This window comes from Motacilla alba, chromosome 1 (genome assembly GCF_015832195.1).
Source record: "Motacilla alba alba isolate MOTALB_02 chromosome 1, Motacilla_alba_V1.0_pri, whole genome shotgun sequence".
NCBI lineage: Eukaryota > Metazoa > Chordata > Aves > Passeriformes > Motacillidae > Motacilla > Motacilla alba.
In genome coordinates, this window is record NC_052016.1 from 49,889,727 (window position 1) to 49,909,035 (window position 19,309).

Sequence of the window (19,309 nt, forward strand, 5' to 3'; positions counted from 1 at the left end):
AGTGGGAGGCTTTGAAAAGCAACCAAGAGGGAACTAAAAAGCATTAAGAGCATAAGGAGAAGATAACCTTGAAATCTCTCTGGAATAGAAGCCTCTCTTTCAAGAAACACCCTGGACTTTAAGGTCCCCACAGCTACCAACATGCAGCTACTCCAGCACTAGCCACAAAGCCAAAAAGGAGCCTATTGCTTCCAGAAAATTTGCCTTTCTCGCACAGAAATACTGGGTAGCTCAGAAATGCCAGGGAACTTTCAAGAGATCTCCAGAGACACTTTTACTTTTGAGAACAAGCATATCCATTTGCAGGACACAAAGCTCTTGCAGGTTCAGGAGCTCAGCAGAAGAAGCTCCAGGATAGGGAAATCAGTCTGGCAAGAGAAGGGGTCTGAGGTTTGCAAGACTCAAGTATCAGCTACTTCAAACACTTTCTTTGCTCCACCACCCAGTATTTCCTTCTGGTGTCTTCTGTAAATCAAATTAACTGAGACTTGTGTTTGAATCTGGCCTATGTCCTCCTGCAGTAGAAGGCTGAGCTTTTTAACCAAATTAATGGTGCTGGGGATTTCATAAAATGTAAAGCTCCATCCTTCGTTATGCAAGTAAAGGCTCTTTGGATTAGGTTAGTGGGTTTCAAATTGCCTTTTAAGAGAGTAAACTGGCTCTATGGTTCTAAAACTGGCATGTGGAGAGGCCTCTCCTCCTCAGTGCCTTTCCCACCTGGTATTTAAGTAAAATTAAACTGTCAAAGGAGAATAAGAATAAAACTGATTAACTGTGTGCGGCTAATAATAATAATAAAGTGGAAAATATTTTGGACTAAAATTAATGGACACATCTTTAGTATGTCATACATGAATTTATCTGCATGACTTCCACTCATGTTAATGGGAGACACTTGGCTAAATATCTGCTCAGTGAGCTGTTAATTCATCCCTAAGGGATAAAATTTAAATTTAAACTTACAAGGGCCATTTAATGTTAAAGATGAAACACTGTCTTGAATTCATATGGTTTTTCAGAGTAGAAATGAGTAGGAAAATAAACTAACAGTGATATATTTGTGTGAATGTTGAATTTCCTGAATTTAGTGATTAATTTGAGGCAGTCATAAGTCATGACATCCCGATTCTGAGCAATACCTGGCTAGTGTGATATTCTGGTATTTCAGCACTATCTGTTTCCAAACACCTGAAAAAAGTAAGTGCTTTACAACATTTTTATAATCAGCATTTTTCTTTCTAGCTACTGCCAACAGTTGACTTAATTTCTGATACAGCTGTAACCCAGGATTCCTTAGTTTATATTTGACTTCTAGTTCTTTCAGAAATCTTCTGAATTATGCACAACTCATATTTAAGTGTTGAAATTCTATACAGATTTACTGTGCAAAAAAACCCTAACCTCTAATTCCTTTTTATTAATTGTAATTTAGTTCCCTTCCAGTCTCTCTCTTGCTCTTTTCTTAATGAAAATATTACTTAGGAAGGTCTAATTTTCCTTTAGCTACTATTCATTATTTCCTATCTTTCACTGTGTCCTCTCTTTAAATTTTTTTTCTAAATGAAATGATCCAAAACTTTTGAGCCACTTTCCTTAAGAATGTTTTTGATCTGTATCTTCCCCTATAACTCTCATGATATATGCTTGCTGCTTCTATTTATTTTTTCTAGTCCTGCCTTTGTCCTTTTAAGCACCAATGGTCAAGTCCCCCACCAATTTATCCAGACCACAATATTTACTGTGTTATTACCCCTTCATCTCCATTCCTGCAGAAGACTGTCACTTGTCTTTTTCTTATCGCTGCACTAAACTGTTTTCCTGAAGCTCTTCACAGTGATTCACCACTTTACCTTCAGCCCAATTTCCACCCCTCATTTCTTCCTCCTCCCCTCACACACCCAGTGTTACATGAATAAATAGTTGAGACCACTCATCCTAATGCTTGCTGCTTTTCTAACCTGCATTTATAAGCAGTTACAAAGACCTTCTGAAATTCCTCACAGCCTTCTCTGCTGTTCAAGTATGTTATCTCCTGTGCCACCTGCCATTTTTGCCACCTCCCTGTTCACCTCCCTCCAGACTGAACACACATGAAATAATAATCTTTGTACTGGGGCCACCCTCAGATAGCCCTTTCTCATTTAGAAAATGGCTTGTCTCTTCCACCTCATTGCTCTTTATCTCTTAACCAGCTTCTAATCCATGTCTGATCTTGTCTGGCTGACTCTTTGCTCTCTGCAGGAGGTGCCAGTCCTTTTAGCATTCTTGTACAATGTTGTGGTGCTGTATAAATATTTATTTATATATAAGGAATTCCGAGTTAATTTTATCAGCTCATAGTCATCTAGGTGCTTTAAACTATTATTTATTAATTTTTTTTTCCAATTATCTTTTCTGCCACTGAGATAAGGCTTTCTCCTCTGTAATTACTAGGGTAATCACCTGCATCTTGTTTAAAATTAGAGAAAATATTAACTATTCTCCAGTCCTAGCATGTGGAGTATGCTGTATTCTGCAGTTATGTGTGAGAAAATATCTCTTACCTTTGAAAAGAGTAACCACACTGCTCTGGCCTTCAATTGCAGCCCCAGGGTCTCTCAAGATAACGCCTTAATGTTATGAGCCTACATTGCATCTAGGTTTGAAGTTCATAAAGTTCATTTTCACTTGGGCCTTAAGCCAAGTGGTAAATCAGCCTCTTACAAGAGATACGTGTCAGAAGTAAGTCAGCATGGCATGAAGCTACCCTACCTTCCAACAACTGGAAGGCAACTACCAAGTAGCTTTCCTAGATATGCTCACTTTAGGGAACATTACTCATCTTGATCTGAAAATACTGCATTAGTGGAAAGAATACAAAATGATCTCTTGTCTTGTTTTTCCTCTCTAGAAGCATCCTGAATGGATTAAAATAATGGGCATTGTTCCTATGCAAAAATTTTGCCTTCCTAAAATATTGCTGAGTGGGGGGAAAAAAGCTAAGGCTGAATGATTCAGCTGCCTCCTATAAGTAATAAATCCTAATTTTAATTTCCAAGTGTGAGCCTAAGTTTAAAGTAAGAGGAAATGAAGCAACTATCTCAAGGAACCCATGTCTCTGTGTTACAAAAAAGAGTACTTCCAGTGGTATATACCTTTACTTTGTATTAGTCCTTGACTGGGAAAAAATCAGTCCAACATATGGCTCATTCTTGAAACAAAGTTCACTAGGATGCTGTGGTGGCATCCACTCAGAGGTGGCAAAAGTTCTCTCCAGCTTCTTCTAAGTTAACGTACACAAATACTGCCAACACCGCTTTCTCATATATGCATAGTCTACTAACAAGCAGCACACACAGCTCTGAGAAAAGACTTCAGAATCCATGGAAGCAATAAAAACCCAAAAGAAGTAACAAAGAAAGAATGAAAATACCTCATGATACTTTTTCACTGTTTTCCCTGACACACAGGTGCAGGATTTCCAGTTTGGAGTCCCACAGCCACAGTTTCCACCACAGCGCTGGACAAGGAGGCAGCGGGGGAAGAAAACTACATTTGTCAGCTTCAGCTCCTCCCTTAAATTGACAGAGTAGTTCCTTGGAGTGCAGCTGTAACGCTTCACATCATCATTCAACCTGTCCAGGTCAACTGCAATGCAAAAGAAGTTTTATTAGTGAAGTTAGTGTGGGACATTCCTCTGGTTGATGCTGCTCCCCGGGCAGTCAATAACACAGAGTGATGGGTGTGCTGGTTGAAAAATATGTGAACTACAGGATTGGCTTCTGAACAGATAAACATAAACCTACCAAATTTAAATCATTACAGGTGACCATCCAGGCTGTCATCCTTCTCCCACTGACTGCCATAGCACAGATCACACCAACTATAAAGGTGCAGGGGAGGTTTGCAGTAAAATACTGGCCTGAAAGCTGAAGAATGGTCATTTTATTTGTTTTGTCACTCCACATAGTTGGATCCTTGGGCAAGAGATTCCACCTCTGCCACTCTCTTCCCTCCTCTTTTTATACCTGGCCTTCTTAGATGCTGAGATCTAATATTTTTTTTTATTATGAGCAAAAAGAAGGCCCTTCCTGTGGTCACTAAAGAAACATTTTTGGGGAGTGATTCATCCCTTCCGTGGCAAGAGCATTTAGGACAGCCTGCATGACTTTCTTCCTCAGGTTGTCTGTCTGTACAGTTTATGAATAGAATTTAGATAATTCAGTTTTAGATGGAGAAACCATTCTAAGCAGCATTAATTTCATCTGGTAAATGTTACTATAACAGGCATACAAATAAATACAACTAAAAGTAATAGGCCCATTGAATGCCACTAGTTGGTTGATGTTTAAATACCTAGTATGTGAGATCTGTCATGTAAACAAATGGAAAAGCCAGCCATAAAAATAAATTATAGACGATTAAATATGACTTTAAATGCTGTTTCTAGCTTTAGCTTGGTAAAACTAAAACAAAACCAAAAACCGCTTTTATAAATATATTTTCCACAACTGTGACACAGACAAAGGTAACAAATTTAATGAGTTCTATTTCTACAGAAATAGATTTTGTTTTTCTTTCATTTTCTGTCTTCTTCTTTCCTTAGGATTCTGTCCACCAAGTAACTGTTCAAATCTCAGTAATTCATTCACGGGTGGGGGGCATGTGAACTTGTGTTGAGTTTGACTCCAAACAGTAATTGCTAACAGAAGCATCAACAGAAAAACAGGGATGGCTCAAATAAGAACTGAGGTAACAGTCTAGTGTTTGTGAACATGTAAGATTTCCAGGGCATGTTTAACAGGTCAACATAACCTCTGGTCCTGAGAACACTTATGCTTGTGCTTTAATACAAAAATGTGAAAACTTACAACAAAGACACTTCATACTTTCTGTGACTCAGGCCTTGTCAACATCACTAAGTTCATTGTGGAAAAAGCTGTTGATTTGTAAACATCATGCACCTTCACATTTTAACCTGGAGATAATCACAAGGCTGATATGCAAGAGACAAGTGTACATAAATATCAGAAGTGCTATTATAGAAAATCATAGCAGATACACTTTCCTGACAAGGTGCTATCTCAGTCAATGGGAATTTAGCAGATAAATTGCTATTTTATAGCAATTATAATACATTCCCCCATGAAATCTCAGTGGTTCTCTCCAGAGAGCTAGCATCTCTCCAGAAAAGGTATAGATCATCCTCCTGCTATAAGCACAAAATCAATGGAACTGGTGGTATACTCATGCACTGAGAGAAAAATACACTGTGAGTGTCCTTAGCCAGGACTGGCAAGTCCAGGGTATATTGATTTCTTTGTTTTAACAGATGATATTTTCTTCTCCACTGTCATTCTTCAAAGCCACCTCTTCTCACTGCATGCTTTCAGGCTAATTCTTTCCACAAGGAAGTGTTTCCCACACCTCTAAACATTCTCACCAGGACCTTTGCCATCAGCTTTGCTAACTGGTAAAGCAAAGCACTAGCTGGCTACTATTCACTTCAGCCAACTGATGTGATGGAAAAATGTACTAAAGGAAGAAGAAGGCTGAAAGCTTGCTGCCTTCATCACTAATGAGATTGCCTGAAGGGAAAGCCTGGATGGATCACCCACAATGACACTGCAGCAGTCCAGGGGAATATGTATGAGATACTCAGATAAACAGAAAGGTCTTGTTTTAGTGATGTTGAAAACGAAAATAAATAATCTCAAGCAGAGAAGAAAAGCCTAAATAAACAATTTAAGAGACACACAAGTCACCCTCCATTAAAATTCATTTGGAGGTAAACACCTACACTCTTTTTTTCTCTGCTCTACAGAACTGCAGTGCTTGATGGGAATAAGGTGAGCATGCAGAGTTCTCTGTGAACAGTGTATCCTGTACTCAGGTAGTACCACACTGACACACAAGAACAGTTCCCACTGCCTAACTAAATCCTAAGCTCTAGATCAGAGTTTATTGCCCCCTCAACAAAAGAGCACATTTTATTCTAAAGAATTCTTTCTGCTGAAAGCTTCAATAGGCATTTTTTCCTGTCTTTGGATTGTTTTACTGTTGGAGCTAGTCCATTTCCTCATCCATATAAGAATGAGATTTTACAGTACAGTCAGTTTCATGCATCACTTCATTGCTGTGACTAAAATGTAACCGAGCTTTGGTGTGATTGGTGTGAAATCCAGCTGCTTTACTTATCACGGACTGAAACCACTGGAGTCCTTATTTAAGATTAGAACTAAAGGGTTCTTTAGACTGGATGCAAATAATTCCCAAGTATTATTGCAGAATGTCTGCATCAGAGACAGCTTAAAAGTAAGGCAAACATACAAGAGATGCACTGGAGCACTAAACTGGATACTTGGGACCCAATGTTTACCCCTTCCTTCCCTTAAATCCTCTGATTAAAACCATCCTCATTTCACATAGCTTTGTGGCATGTGTTTACCTTGAAGCATTCATCAAAATATTCTGTGATTCTATGATCTTAATCAGAGGTAGGCACTGAAATCAGACACAGCAGCTAATGCCATGTTTTATTCTGAAAAGGGAGGCCTTAAAGATTGAGGCAAAAACCTCTGCTGCTGATCACTTGATTAATTTTAAAAAGACAGGCGGTCTGTTAGGGTCGCTTTTAACACTTTATCTGCTTCAAATTCACACAAGGTCTTAACATCATCATGTCTGAACATTCTACGCTTTTTCTGTGCATCAGTCACAGAGCAGAGCTAAGGTGTGAGAGATGGCAGCTGCCTCGCCATAGTATTCCTACACCGCATGTCAAAGCCATCTACAAGCAAGGCAAGGAGGATTCGGGCAGCTGCAGACTGGTCAGCCTATAAAATCAAGTGGCAAATCCTTCTTGGAAGCAATGCCCAGGCCCATGACAGACAAGGGAGTGACTGGGAACATCTAGAATAGATTTAACAAGACCAACGTCAGAGCTGGCTCTAATGACACATCTGTCTTGCTGGATGAGGTGAAAGCAGCAGAGGCATCTACTGATTTTTGAAAGTGATCCACAGCATCCTTGCAGCCAGATCTCTGAGATATAATGAAATAGGTGGACTACAAATTCAGTAGCTAACTGGAGTATCAGAGAGACTTGATGAAAATGGTCAGCAATTCCAAGTACAACTGGTAGCTGGTTAATATTTGTGCTCCCCACAGGGTAATGCTGGGGTCAATACTGCTAAAGATCTGGAGGTAAACTAGAGGCACTGCAAAAGCCATCAAAGACGTTAAGAGCAGTTCTGTATGTGACTGAAGCTATGGTGTGCCTGAACTTGAGTTGGAAAATTCACAAATAAGCTGGAGAGAGACTTTTTACAAGGGCAGATAGTGATACGACAAGGTAATATTGCTTCATACTAAAAAAAGGTAGGTTTAGATTAGATATTAGGAAGAAATTCTTTACTGAGAGGCTGGTTAGACACTGGAAAAGGTTGTCCAGAGAGGTTTTGGATGCCCCATCCCTGGAAGTGTTCTAGGATGGATGAATTTTGAGCAATCTGGTCTGGTGCAAGGAGTCTCTGCCCACAGCAAGGGCATTGGAATGGGATGATCTCTAAGGTCCCTTCCAATCCAAACCATTCTGTGATTCTATGATCTCAACAATGCAACAAAGAACAATTGTATGACCAACATAATGATATCCTCACAACTATATGGCATTAACAAATGAAATATAATTTCCCAGTCTCATCTTCCGCTGGTTAAATCATCTAAATGCTCTGATGCTGATGAAATAATTCTTCTCCATACCAAATTTTGACCAAACCCTGTGGCTTTTAGACTTCAACACATATGGCTGATGGTTTTGACTGTTCCACTGCACATGCTTAATGATATCACAATAAGCAATTTGTTAAATATATCTGGAAACTTGGGAGCTATCTAAATTCTTCTCATGGGAGCTAAGAAGACCTTGCAATTTGCATTTACTGCAGAATCACAGCACAAGACAAACCTCCTCAATACAGCAACTATTATTTTAGAGGAATAAAAGATCAAGATTTCAGTAGGATTATAGCTGTTTTCAAGGAACAAAGGGCAAAATATATAGGTCTATTATGGACTGGCAAACCAATTACCAGCTGTGGTAGAGGTCAGGTAGCAAAAGCAGGCCAAACTATTTGACACAGCTTCACTGAAATCAATGGAAAAGAGCAGCTTATTCTAGTGATAAATAACATGCTATAAGTTTCACTAGCATTTTAAAAAAGGGTTTAATAAGAAAATCTTTCACTGTAGTGACCAACAATTACATCACGTAACATGCAAGGGAAAATCTCATTTGTCACAGAGAGGGAAGGTAGGAATGTAGATCTGAATTAGATTGTGAAATGAAGGAATGTGTGCAGTTTGCATGCAACAGACAACTTGGCTCCTAATTGAAGAAGGGTGGGAGAAATATTCTGGTTTTTAAGCACAGGGAATACTTTAAATTATCAGCTATTTAAGAAGGTATTCCATGTACTTGGAATATTCAAATTTGCCATGAATGAGCAAGCATTCAGCATTTGTAATGCCTGCACTCTGTGTCTGGTGCACTGAAACTTGCTGGCAGCCATCCCAGAATCTTTCAAAGAAGAGTGCATGGACGTTTGCAGTAATTTATTGGCCACTGCTTGCAAGCCTCTGAGAAATAACATTAAAATTTTACCTTCTTGCTAGACCATTTTAAGTAATGACAATTAAAACTATTGTAAAGGACATGGTGAAACTTGCCTGATCTTGGGAACTGATTTGGCAATGAACAGCAGAAACATTCCGTGAAGACCCATGGTCTGACCTCACTACTCCCCTTCCAGAGAGCAGTGTGACTATGCCAGCAAGTGTTTATTTATTTAACTTGTAAAGCTGTCACTGGAGACAGATGCTATTGCAAGAATGTCCCACCTGATTAATTTCCTCAGAGAGCCAAAGGCTTCTTGTGTATTATTTCCAAAAAAGAAAATGAGCTTAGAGGAAGGGGTAGTCTTGTTAATTACCAGAATGTATCTATCTACATGCGCTCCTGCTTCCAAGGTTTATTTATGGGAAAACAAAACAAAACACTCCATTCCTTTCTAAAGACAACCCCTTTCTTCGGGTACCAGTCCCATGACATTTGGATTTACTTCTATGATGAGAAACAGTGACCTTGTTCTTTTTCCTTTCTTTCTTCCTTTGAACGGAAACCATTTCACAGGTGGGGATCTTTTTTAATTAAAAATCCTTATTCAATGGGAGGTAAAAAAATCAAAGACAACAGCAAAACATAAATGCAAACAAGTATGTGGGAAAATTTAAATAATGTTTAATTGATTGATGGAACTGCTTGTAATGGTATCTCTTAGAAGCTCTTCTAATACTATTAGCCAGATAAATTCATACTTTCAGAAATTTAAACTAGGATGAAGATGCTTTCTTGAAACACTGAACTACCCTCATGACTCTCTAGAAGAACAGAAACCTGTCTGTGAAGAAGTTCAACATAATTGTGAAGCATGGATGTTTACTTCTTTACCTGTATTCTTGCCATGAACAGTATTAAATAACCCAAAAGCCAGTGATATCTTCCTGGAGAAGCTTAATATTTGTAATAACCAAATTTATATGACACTGAGATCATCAATATGTTACAGCAATGTAAAAGGAATTATTTTAAAGTAAATATGGTACGACCTGCTTTTTTTCCTAAGAGCCTCGAATGAACATAAAGCTGAATATTCGTACTTTCAGAATTTCTGAAATGCAGAAATTGGTAGCAAACCTTTATGAATATATTTACAACTGCAGAGGCTATTCGAAATAAGTATCACATTTTCATGTAGGTGCACACCATAATTTACAGCCTCTTATTTCAGAATTGTGAAAATCTGAATGTATCTTCTCCTTTCTTTTCTGTCCTGTTCTGCCAGTCTGGATTGCACTGCGATTTTAGAGTCAGCTTTCACTGGAGTGGTGAACAGCAAACCTTGCTGAACATACAGAGAATTAAATTTCAAACTTCATGTGGTTATTAGTGAGACACATTTCATACCAATATCTCACTTCAATAGTAAGAAATGAAATAGAAATTTCAATAGAAATGCAATTTTGATTTCAGTGGAAGGAAAAACACTCAACTCAATAGAATTGCATCAGTATTGTAGAGGTGTGAGATCAGATTTTGTAGATTGCATGGAGTTACCATAAATATGGATTTAATCCATACACTCTTCAACTTTCAGGTTGCTGTGACCCATCCAAGGCAGGATGCAGAACTTGGCCTTGCTGAGCCTCATAAAGTCTGCATCAATGCAGCAATGATGGAAGGAAGCAAGAATGGAGCCAGAGACTACTTTTAAAGAACAAAAGGTTCTGGACTCAAATTTTAACATATGAAAACCTATTTAAATGCTGACAACTAGATTTTGGGTTTTTGTTTGTTTGTTTGTTTTTGTTTAGAGAGTGGTTCCAGAGAGACTGAGCAGCCTCCATGCTTGGAGATATTAAAAACCTAACTTGACATGGTCATAAGCAACCTTCTATTGATGGCCCTGCCACGAGGAGGGGCATTTAAGTTCTTGAGGTGTCTTCCCACTTCATCTATTCCCTGATTCTGTGAGTTTCAGTTATGATAAAATACTGACTTCTTATTTGCTTGACCTTGATATTTGTACCTTATTAACTGGCAAATTAGGAAAACATACCATTTAAATATCATTTATCACCCATCCCTGTTATCAGAATTAGTATTCAGCAACAATGCCTCTCTTAGCTCAATTCTGGGCCAGAGTTTGGTATGGGTAGAAGGTTGGATAGGAGTGAAATTATTAGTGATTAATTTATACCATTTACATGGTGTGATCTGAAAATGCTGTGAAAGATAGGCAGAGATTACATCAAACTGATCTTACCTGCCTCAGGGCTGTTCTAACTTAGGATAAAAAAATAAAACCCAAGCTGTAAGCTGAAACAGATAGGTATCTGAAATAAATTATTATATAATCTACTGCTCTCTTTGCTGCAAGGTTACCCCAGTGCCTATAAACATTCCTCAGAGATCCACTCTGTCTGTGTTTAAAAGCCACCAAGCATTTCTAATTTAAGGATTTGTTAAAGCTATTCCTTACTCCTCACATCCTCCAAGATACAAGCCTTTAATCTTGTCAGAAGTTTATGACTAAATAAAAATTCTTAACTGAAATTTTTAAAAGATTTCACTGTGGTGAGGTATTTTAGCCCAGAGAGCTGCTAACAGTCAGGGAATTTGGCCTTTAGTTGGAAAACGAAAGGAAAACTGTTATAAAACCTTTTTTCTTTTTCCTGTAATCAAACTACCACCAACAAAAAAGCCTATTAAAACAAATCATGTATTAAAACTGTAACTGGAAAAATGTTATGCATCTGAATTTTCTTAGCACTATCAGATCAGTTTGATACCTGCAGCCTGCATAATTAGCATCAATAAAACATCAAATGCTATTTTATATTTATGTGGTTATTTAAATATATGGGATACTGGGCCAAACAGGATCTGAGAATGAAATGATATCTGGAGAACAGAACCAGTACAGGATACAGGATTCTAATCAGCTTCTAACTAAAACAGAACAGACCCTTCATTTCTTTTTTATACATATCTACTGGTGCCAAATCCAGCCTGGACGAATAAGGGACACACAGATCATGTTCCACACACCCACAGAGAGATCAAAACACTCTTGAAAGTCATGCAGTGACACTTAGGTGAAGTTTTTCCCCAACAATGCCTGTGGTGCTTGCCTGAAATTTTTGACGTGCCAAAAGGGAGCAAAGTAAAGGGGTTCACTTTTTGTTGAATGGGTGCTCAGGGCTTTATCACAGATTCCTTTGAAGTGCCCAGAAACAAAGAAAGCCAATCTGTCTTGGAAATTGTACACCAGTACCATGTCTACTAATACACTGTATGCGCCTGAGGTTATTCTCCTGCTCCATGGACAACAGCCATAGGACAGCCCACATCACTACCATTCACCTCTTGCTCTCCAAGTCAAGGTGGGCCCATGAATGGCAGGTGGCCTCTGCCAGATCCTGGTTCATGCCCAGCAATGACCAGGCTGACAATTTAGCAATATGGTGATTGTATTTCAGGGTCTGGGAATACCTCTTGACACAGTTTTCCCTATAACAGATGCAGTCTATATATCCCTTTTAAGAGCAAAGCCTCATAATTTGATGACAAGTAAGTTACAAACACAGAACCACAATTCTCTCTCCCTCCTTAGAACATGCTTAAGGTATGAGGGGATGGGATCTGAGATGTAAATAAATGGTAGATTGCAAAGAAATGGAACTTTGATTTGGGGATTATAATTTTAAAGTTACAAATAAGAATGCATATGATTACACAATTTGAAAGTAGATGACAACATGAGAAATCAAATAAAATTCTTAACTCCAGATCTGCTGTGAAAACTACAGTGGCTGTCATCCTGAAGAATCCTAACAGACCTCCTACATCTATACTGCACATGAAAGGCAATTTCATCAGGCCCTTGAGTGCATAGTTACCCCAGAGCACAACTGTGACTTCTCAATAGTGTTTCTTTATCATTATGGCTTTGTACTGCCAGCTAAACACCCCTTTGCTTTACCATTTGGTGGACGATTTGAACTAACAGAAGGAAACAAGAAACATAACGCAGAAATGTGTGCTTTGCTCAATTGCAGACAAAGATGTTAAACCATAATAATGTTCCCTGCCAACATAATGAAAAACAGTGAAATGTTCACATCCTAAAAAAACCAGCTGCACATACAGGTGTCTGCACCAGATGCTTCCCTAAGCACAGTGTGATAAAAGTGATTATTCCTCACTCAACAGAGAACAGTCCCAAAGCAGGGTATTTAAAAAAGGATGATAACACAGGTAATTAGGAGCCCCACGCTTTACACACAAAGCAGTGATTAAGAGGGTAAAGCTTAGAACCATCTGTCTTTACATGTGGACCTGTGTTTTTATTTGTGCATTTATCGTAAAAAAGGGCAGTTTTCAGTCTGATTTCTCAAGTGAGATCCTACATGGAAATTGATTAAGGATTGAATGACACATCCCTGGTTTTAATAGGTGGTACCTTGCCCTGTGACTCCAACAGGAACATGAGCACCAGAATGTAATACATGACTGACAGACTTTCCTATGAGGAGTGAAGGAATATCCTGTCCTTTTCCCAAAATATGCGTAAGTATGCCCCAAAGTCTCTTCCTACCTTTGGACTTCCTGTCATGGTAGCTCCTGCCTCGATAATGGTGCCCACTGTCTGTGTACAGATTCTCAAGATCTTCTTGCCAGGAGTCTGGGTTGAAGTGCTTGAGCAGATCCTCCACCGTGTCAAAGGCAGCAATGGTCTGATCCAGTGCTTCTGCTGTGAGCGTGGGGTCGGTCACTGATGGAGAGGGATAGGATACCCCCTAAGAGTGACATACATCTCAGTGTACTTGGAACAAATTACAGCACCACTTTAAACAACTGAAAACAGTTACTGACAAGCTTGTTTCATTATTGAGTGAAACAGTTACTTCGGGCCATCTTTTCAAGTCTTTGGGCCAGGACTTTCTTATACCTGTGTTTCCTTTTTGTAAGAAGAGATACCAAGAAATTCCCCAGTAAATCCCAGAAGAGATGCGGGGAGCAAAACTGCCACTGCCACTGGTGGACTGTCAGTATACAAATGCAGTCCTCAAAGGGAATGACAGTTTGTATATATACAAAGATGCAATGAAAATGTCTTTTGAAAGCATGTCTGTGATGGCCATGGCCACAGAAATGGAGATGCCAGTTCTGCTGCTTATTTCACACGAGGCAGATCAGAAACCACAGCAGAGAAAGACAAATGCAAAGAAGTCCACCAGACTATCTTTCTCTGGCCAATTTGGACAACAATTTTGGCATGGTTAGAGACTTGGAAAAATGGCCCTTTATTACCCAAAATTAAATGTATTACAAAAAAATGATGAATTGACATTGAACTGACATTTTACCAAAAATACAATTTACTAAACAAACAGAAAAAACATGATATTTGGATCTTGGAGATGCTGGTGGGTGAGAGGCTGGATATGACCTGGCAATGTGCTCACAGTCAGGAAAGCCAGTCCTGTCCTGGGCTGCATTCAAAGCAGTGTGGGCAGCAGGGCCAGGGAGCGGATTCTGCCCCTCTGCTCTGCTCTGGAGAGACCTCACCTGCAGGGCTGCATCCAGCACAGGGAGGACATGGACCTGTCGGAGCGAGTCCAGAGGAGGGACACCAAGATGATCAGTGGGATGGAGGAAAGACTAAGGGAATTGGAATTTTTCAGCCTAGAGAAAAAAAGGCCTCAGGGTGACCTAACTGTGGCCCTCCAATGCCTGAAGGGAGCCGACAAGAAAGATGAAGAGAAACTTTTTACAAGAGCAGGTAGTGATAAGACAAGGTGGAACAGCTTTAAAATGAAAGAAGGCAGGTCTGGATTAGATTTGAGGAAAAAATTCTTTACTGTGAGGGTGGTGAAACACTGGAAAAGGATGCTGAAAGTGTCTGTGGATGCCCCATCCCTCACAGTGTTCACAGTCAGGTTGGAGAGGGCTGTGAGCAGCCTGGTCCAATGAAAGACATTCCTGCCCACTGCAATGGGATTGAAAGTAGGTGATCTCTAAGGAACCTTCCAACCCTAGACATTCTATAATTCTTCAATCTCAGCAATGTAACAATAAATATTTGGATGACTAACATAGTAGTATCCTCACAATTATATCATAACACCAAATGGGATATTTATTTTCCACCAGTAAGGACCAAGTACTGTTCTCTGAGTGTTCTCACTGAACTTCTGGCACAATTTGACTTTGACAGAATGACAGCAGCATTTTCAGCTTCATTAGAGACGACTTGAAGGTTTTTAAAATTCTTCATTTAGAATCACAATATTCACTATCCTGATATCCCTCTTCCTGTTATCCAAGCACAAGGCCAAATAGCATGTAAAATATGTACAAGAAAAACAATTATTACAGATGTCTTACTTTCCAAGTCAACACAATCAATTTTTTTCCAGAAACAGGCATAGTATAGCACACAAATTGTTTGGTCTTGTAAGTTAAAACATGAGGGAGAAACCCCTAGAAACCTAAATTGTTTCATGAAAACCCAGCTCTGAAGTAATGCAGCAGAAATATGCCAGTTAAAATTAATGGCTTCCCAAAATATTTGTTTTGCCTCATCTCCCAAGTAAACGCATATGTTAAACTATGGATCTTTGTGATTAACTTCACTCAGTTGGGTCATAATGGGAGGGTCAACTCATTTGAATAAATTCACTCACTTGTTTGCAGGATTGTGTCTTTCAATTCCTCCTATAATGATTTTAAAGTGTGTATATATATATATTTTTTTTTAAATAAAACACTTTAATGGTAAACTATATCACAGAACTAATAAATCTACATTTTCCTGCATATGTTTGCTGAAAATATGGACAGTCCAAATCATTAAAAAATCAGGAAAAGAAGAAACAGCAAACATAATGCTAGTGCAGTCAAGAAAGCATAGCTGCACTTTACAGCTTACCACCAGCCCAAGAAGTTTCAGTGGGCCCATTTATGATTGCAGTGCCTTTCTAGTGCAGTGCCAAGACACAATGCAGAGGCCTGTAAAAATTCATGATCCCTTAAAAAGGAAGGCACCTTGAAGCCTCTCTCCTGACTTCTACATGGCTGGGAATAGAGACTGTCAGAGAGGTGGAAGTCCCAGCAATAAAAAAGCTCACAGCAGCAAACTGAACACAGCATTGGTATCTAAAGCAGCGTTGCAGGAGAGACCGTGCTGCAGCTTCACACAGTGTACTAACACAGGGCCTGGGGTTACAAAAGGAAAAGGCACCTAAAAGCTACTTTCTTACTGAGGAAAGCTTGGTGGAGCTCATGCAAGTCCAGTAGGGAAAGATCAGCCCCTGACCGCCTTTCAAAAGTGAGAGAGATGGTCCACGGATGCTGAAGAAACAGGAGCATAAAATCAGGCCACAGGTGTGTGGTTTACTCAGTGCAGGAGGTTTTTTTCCCACATGTTCAACTGTACAGTTCATTACAGAAGTGGAGGTCAAGCTGTGAATATGCAGGGCATTTCAAACTCATACAGGGAGCTGGGATTCCCCATTTTCTTTTCAAATAAAAGCTCCTACTCAGGAGATTTGTGCAGCCTCCTTCAAACACAGAAGAAAGCTTAACTTTTTTTCAGTGACAGACAAATCAAGAGGAATTATTTCAACAGCTGAGATAGACTCCTGGCAGCAACATCATGTGACAGGCCCAAAAGCAACTTCAAAGCTGCCAACCCAACTGCCTCTCTTTTGTCCTGCCAAGAATGAGGGCTTTGGGAGAGTTTGTGCTTGTCATAATCTGACTTCTGAGACCACATCCAAAGAGGGCGCAGGAGGAAATGTAAGAAGCAATGAGGAGTGAAGATCTTCCACATTATGTACCTCCTTTGCATTTCTTAAAACCCCTGAGTACATTTTTAATTTACTGGAACACAAAGGTATCTTTTCTTGGTATGTGCTCTTGCTCTTAATTTCTGTTCACTCCTTCTTTTCACTTTCCTATCTCTATTGTGAGCCTGACAGGCAATTCAGAGTGCATCACAGTTTTTTGTTGGTCATAAAATTACTTTACATATAACAGAAACTAACCTCATAAGGAGTTAGATTTTGTTTTCTTTTTTTTTTTCCTAGGTTTGCCATGATGGGTTAAGGGCAGAAGCATTTTTTTAACTTTCTGAGAAAAAATCCAAACAAAAAACCAAACCAAAATATAACTCTGTAATATGACCTCAGACATGGAAGAAAGAATTTGCTCACTCTAAATTTTTTATTCTGTGTCTGTATCCTAAAATGAGTCTTTGGGTTACTTGTGGGTTTGAGAGAAGAAATTCAGACCTGCCATCTACCTGAGCATCAGCAGAATTGCATGTCATCTTATCCAAGACTCACAGGTCTGAGCTTGTCCTTCTGCTTCTCAAGACCACAACAGAATCCCTGAATCTTTCTCTTCTGGAGAACTTGGATGTCCTCAGACATTTTCCTTGGTGCCTTTGTGAAAAATTGCTTAATGTCCCTGCCTTACTTTCTCTGAGGATAAAAAGGACTTGTGGGTGCAATGTGTTGGAGAAAGTATATTTTATTAGATAGGGAATGACACAGGAAAACCAATGAAATCGAGGTTTTGCTTCTGCTTTAGCTGTAGGTTTCCATGTGACCTTGGGCATCAGCTTGTTACCTGCAATATTTGTATTGAACTTCCTTAGCTGCAATACATTAAAAACAATTTTTAAGGGAAAAAAAAAAAAGCAGCAAAAAGATGAACTTGATTTTTCAGTATGAAAAGGATACTGTGTTATTGTTTGGTATATTGTGCATTTTATGATGTTAAAGATGATAACTAACATGGTGTTTACCATAGGCTTAGTCTCATTTACATAGATACCTGATGAGGGAGCCCTAGGCTTACTTTTTCAAACATCAGCCTACCATATTTTTAAACAAAATATTCCATCACATTGAGTTTATTTTTTCCCATGTCCACATTAGAATGAAAAATGTATTTGTGTCTTTTAGTAAACCTGTTCTAGCATCTCCTGCTTGGCACATCCAGTAGATCTCAGCCCTGCTAACATCACTCCTCAAGACTTTCAGCACAGTTGGTTCCAGGCAATCAGTGAATCCTATCATGAAGGGCAAGTGTCGTTTGCAAATTCAAGAGTAAACACAAGTGAGATTGGCTTAAAATCTTCTAATTTTGGCAGCACAGTGTTTTCTCTCTACTTGCTGCCTTGATTGGACCCCTATCAGTGGAATTAACCCATATTTTATTTACTGCTCCTTCACTAGCTACTCCTGGCAGCTACTGTAACAAAGGTGATATCACTAAGCTCTCTTTTATGCATGCCTCAGACATTGGTCTCAAGGCTACTTTAAGCATTTGCCCCCATCTCATGTGTTTTAAGAGCAGTTAACAAGAATCATGATGTGGTATGGAGCAGGCAGCAAAGCACACAGAAGAGGACTGCCCATATTATGAATTCTCATGCTACTATGTCATTCCCCAGAACTGGGAAATGGCAGAGAGGGCAGATTTTTTGCCAACGACACAATCAAAAGGTAATGAAGAGAAAATTAATTTTTTTTACTAGACTACTTGGCTTTTTTTCTTTCTTGATTTTTCTCCCAAGTTGCAATTCACTGCTGAATATGGAGTAACTGTATCCAACTTCAGATATAATATTTTATTGGAAACACTTTAAAAAAATTCTCAGTATTGTCAATGAAATGTCAGATCCATTTTCCTGCCAGCCTGCTTTACGTGTGGTCTCCCATGTAAGTCAAGACATTCATGATTAAAAATTTAGGTTTGTATCTGGTATTTTCATAGTGGCAGGATGAGTTTAAAAACAAGAAATGTTTCCTAATGGCTGTCTCATGTGTTTACAACAGCAAAGGGCATATCCTGAATCTTTTATCCCTAAAAACATTCTGTTTGAATCCAGTGTCAGTTGGATAAGAACTTTATGCATCCTCTTTCAAAGGTGAATACACAGTTCCTCTGTACAGATGCCATTTTATTGAGCTGGATGCAAGCCACTCTGTCAATCCATCCACAGGCAAAACAGTGAGAAATTACTTACTGAGACAGAGCTTGTGACTGACTCCCAGTTGGTTTCTGAGGCGGCATGCTGGAAATCATCCTAAGGGGATAAACACACCGGAAAAATCATCATTAAGCCTAAATTAACTACAAAATTCAAAAAAATTTCCAGCATTCAACATCTGTCACTTTTTCTAACCCTTTTTAATGCAAAAGTCCCTCTCTATGTGTCACTCTTCAATAAAGCTACTTCCATCCAAGTTCCTCCCTTTTCAATGTTTATAAACTCCTTGTGAGCTTGCTTGGACAAGAACTGGTGAATATTATTATTGTTATTATCATTATTATTATCATCATCATCAACCACAATAACAGTAATAATAATACTAATCTGATATATGCTGCTTTGCATAGCAGGACTTTATCTGGTCAAGGACATTACATTCATCTGCCAACATAAATATTAAACAACATCTCTGTATGTCTACAACCAGAGTATTAATGTAGTTGCCAAACTGATCTGTTGGAAAGAATGTGAACATGCTAATACCCTGGTACTACTTAGTCAAGGTGAAAAGCAGGATAATCTAGTCCATCTCAAAAGTAGTCCTGACATGACTGTACTGCTTTTGGTACTTGTGCTGAACAGTACATGACCATCATTGCACTATATTTTGTTACATCAAAAAACCCAGCCACAGTACA

General features: G+C 39.0%; 1 protein-coding gene across 4 annotated transcripts in view; it reads right to left on the reverse strand.

The window, feature by feature from the left end:
- Positions 1 to 19,309, reverse strand: part of PDGFD (platelet derived growth factor D) — a 136,939-nt gene that overhangs the window by 10,777 nt on the left and 106,853 nt on the right. For all 4 annotated transcript variants that reach the window (XM_038133811.1, XM_038133828.1, XM_038133801.1 and 1 more), the window contains 3 exons: positions 18,645 to 18,704; positions 13,200 to 13,401; positions 3,413 to 3,627 (listed from right to left, as the gene is read on the reverse strand). In XM_038133811.1, coding sequence (XP_037989739.1) covers positions 3,413 to 3,627; positions 13,200 to 13,401; positions 18,645 to 18,704 — 477 coding nt within the window. The remainder of the gene's footprint in view (positions 1 to 3,412; positions 3,628 to 13,199; positions 13,402 to 18,644; positions 18,705 to 19,309) is intronic.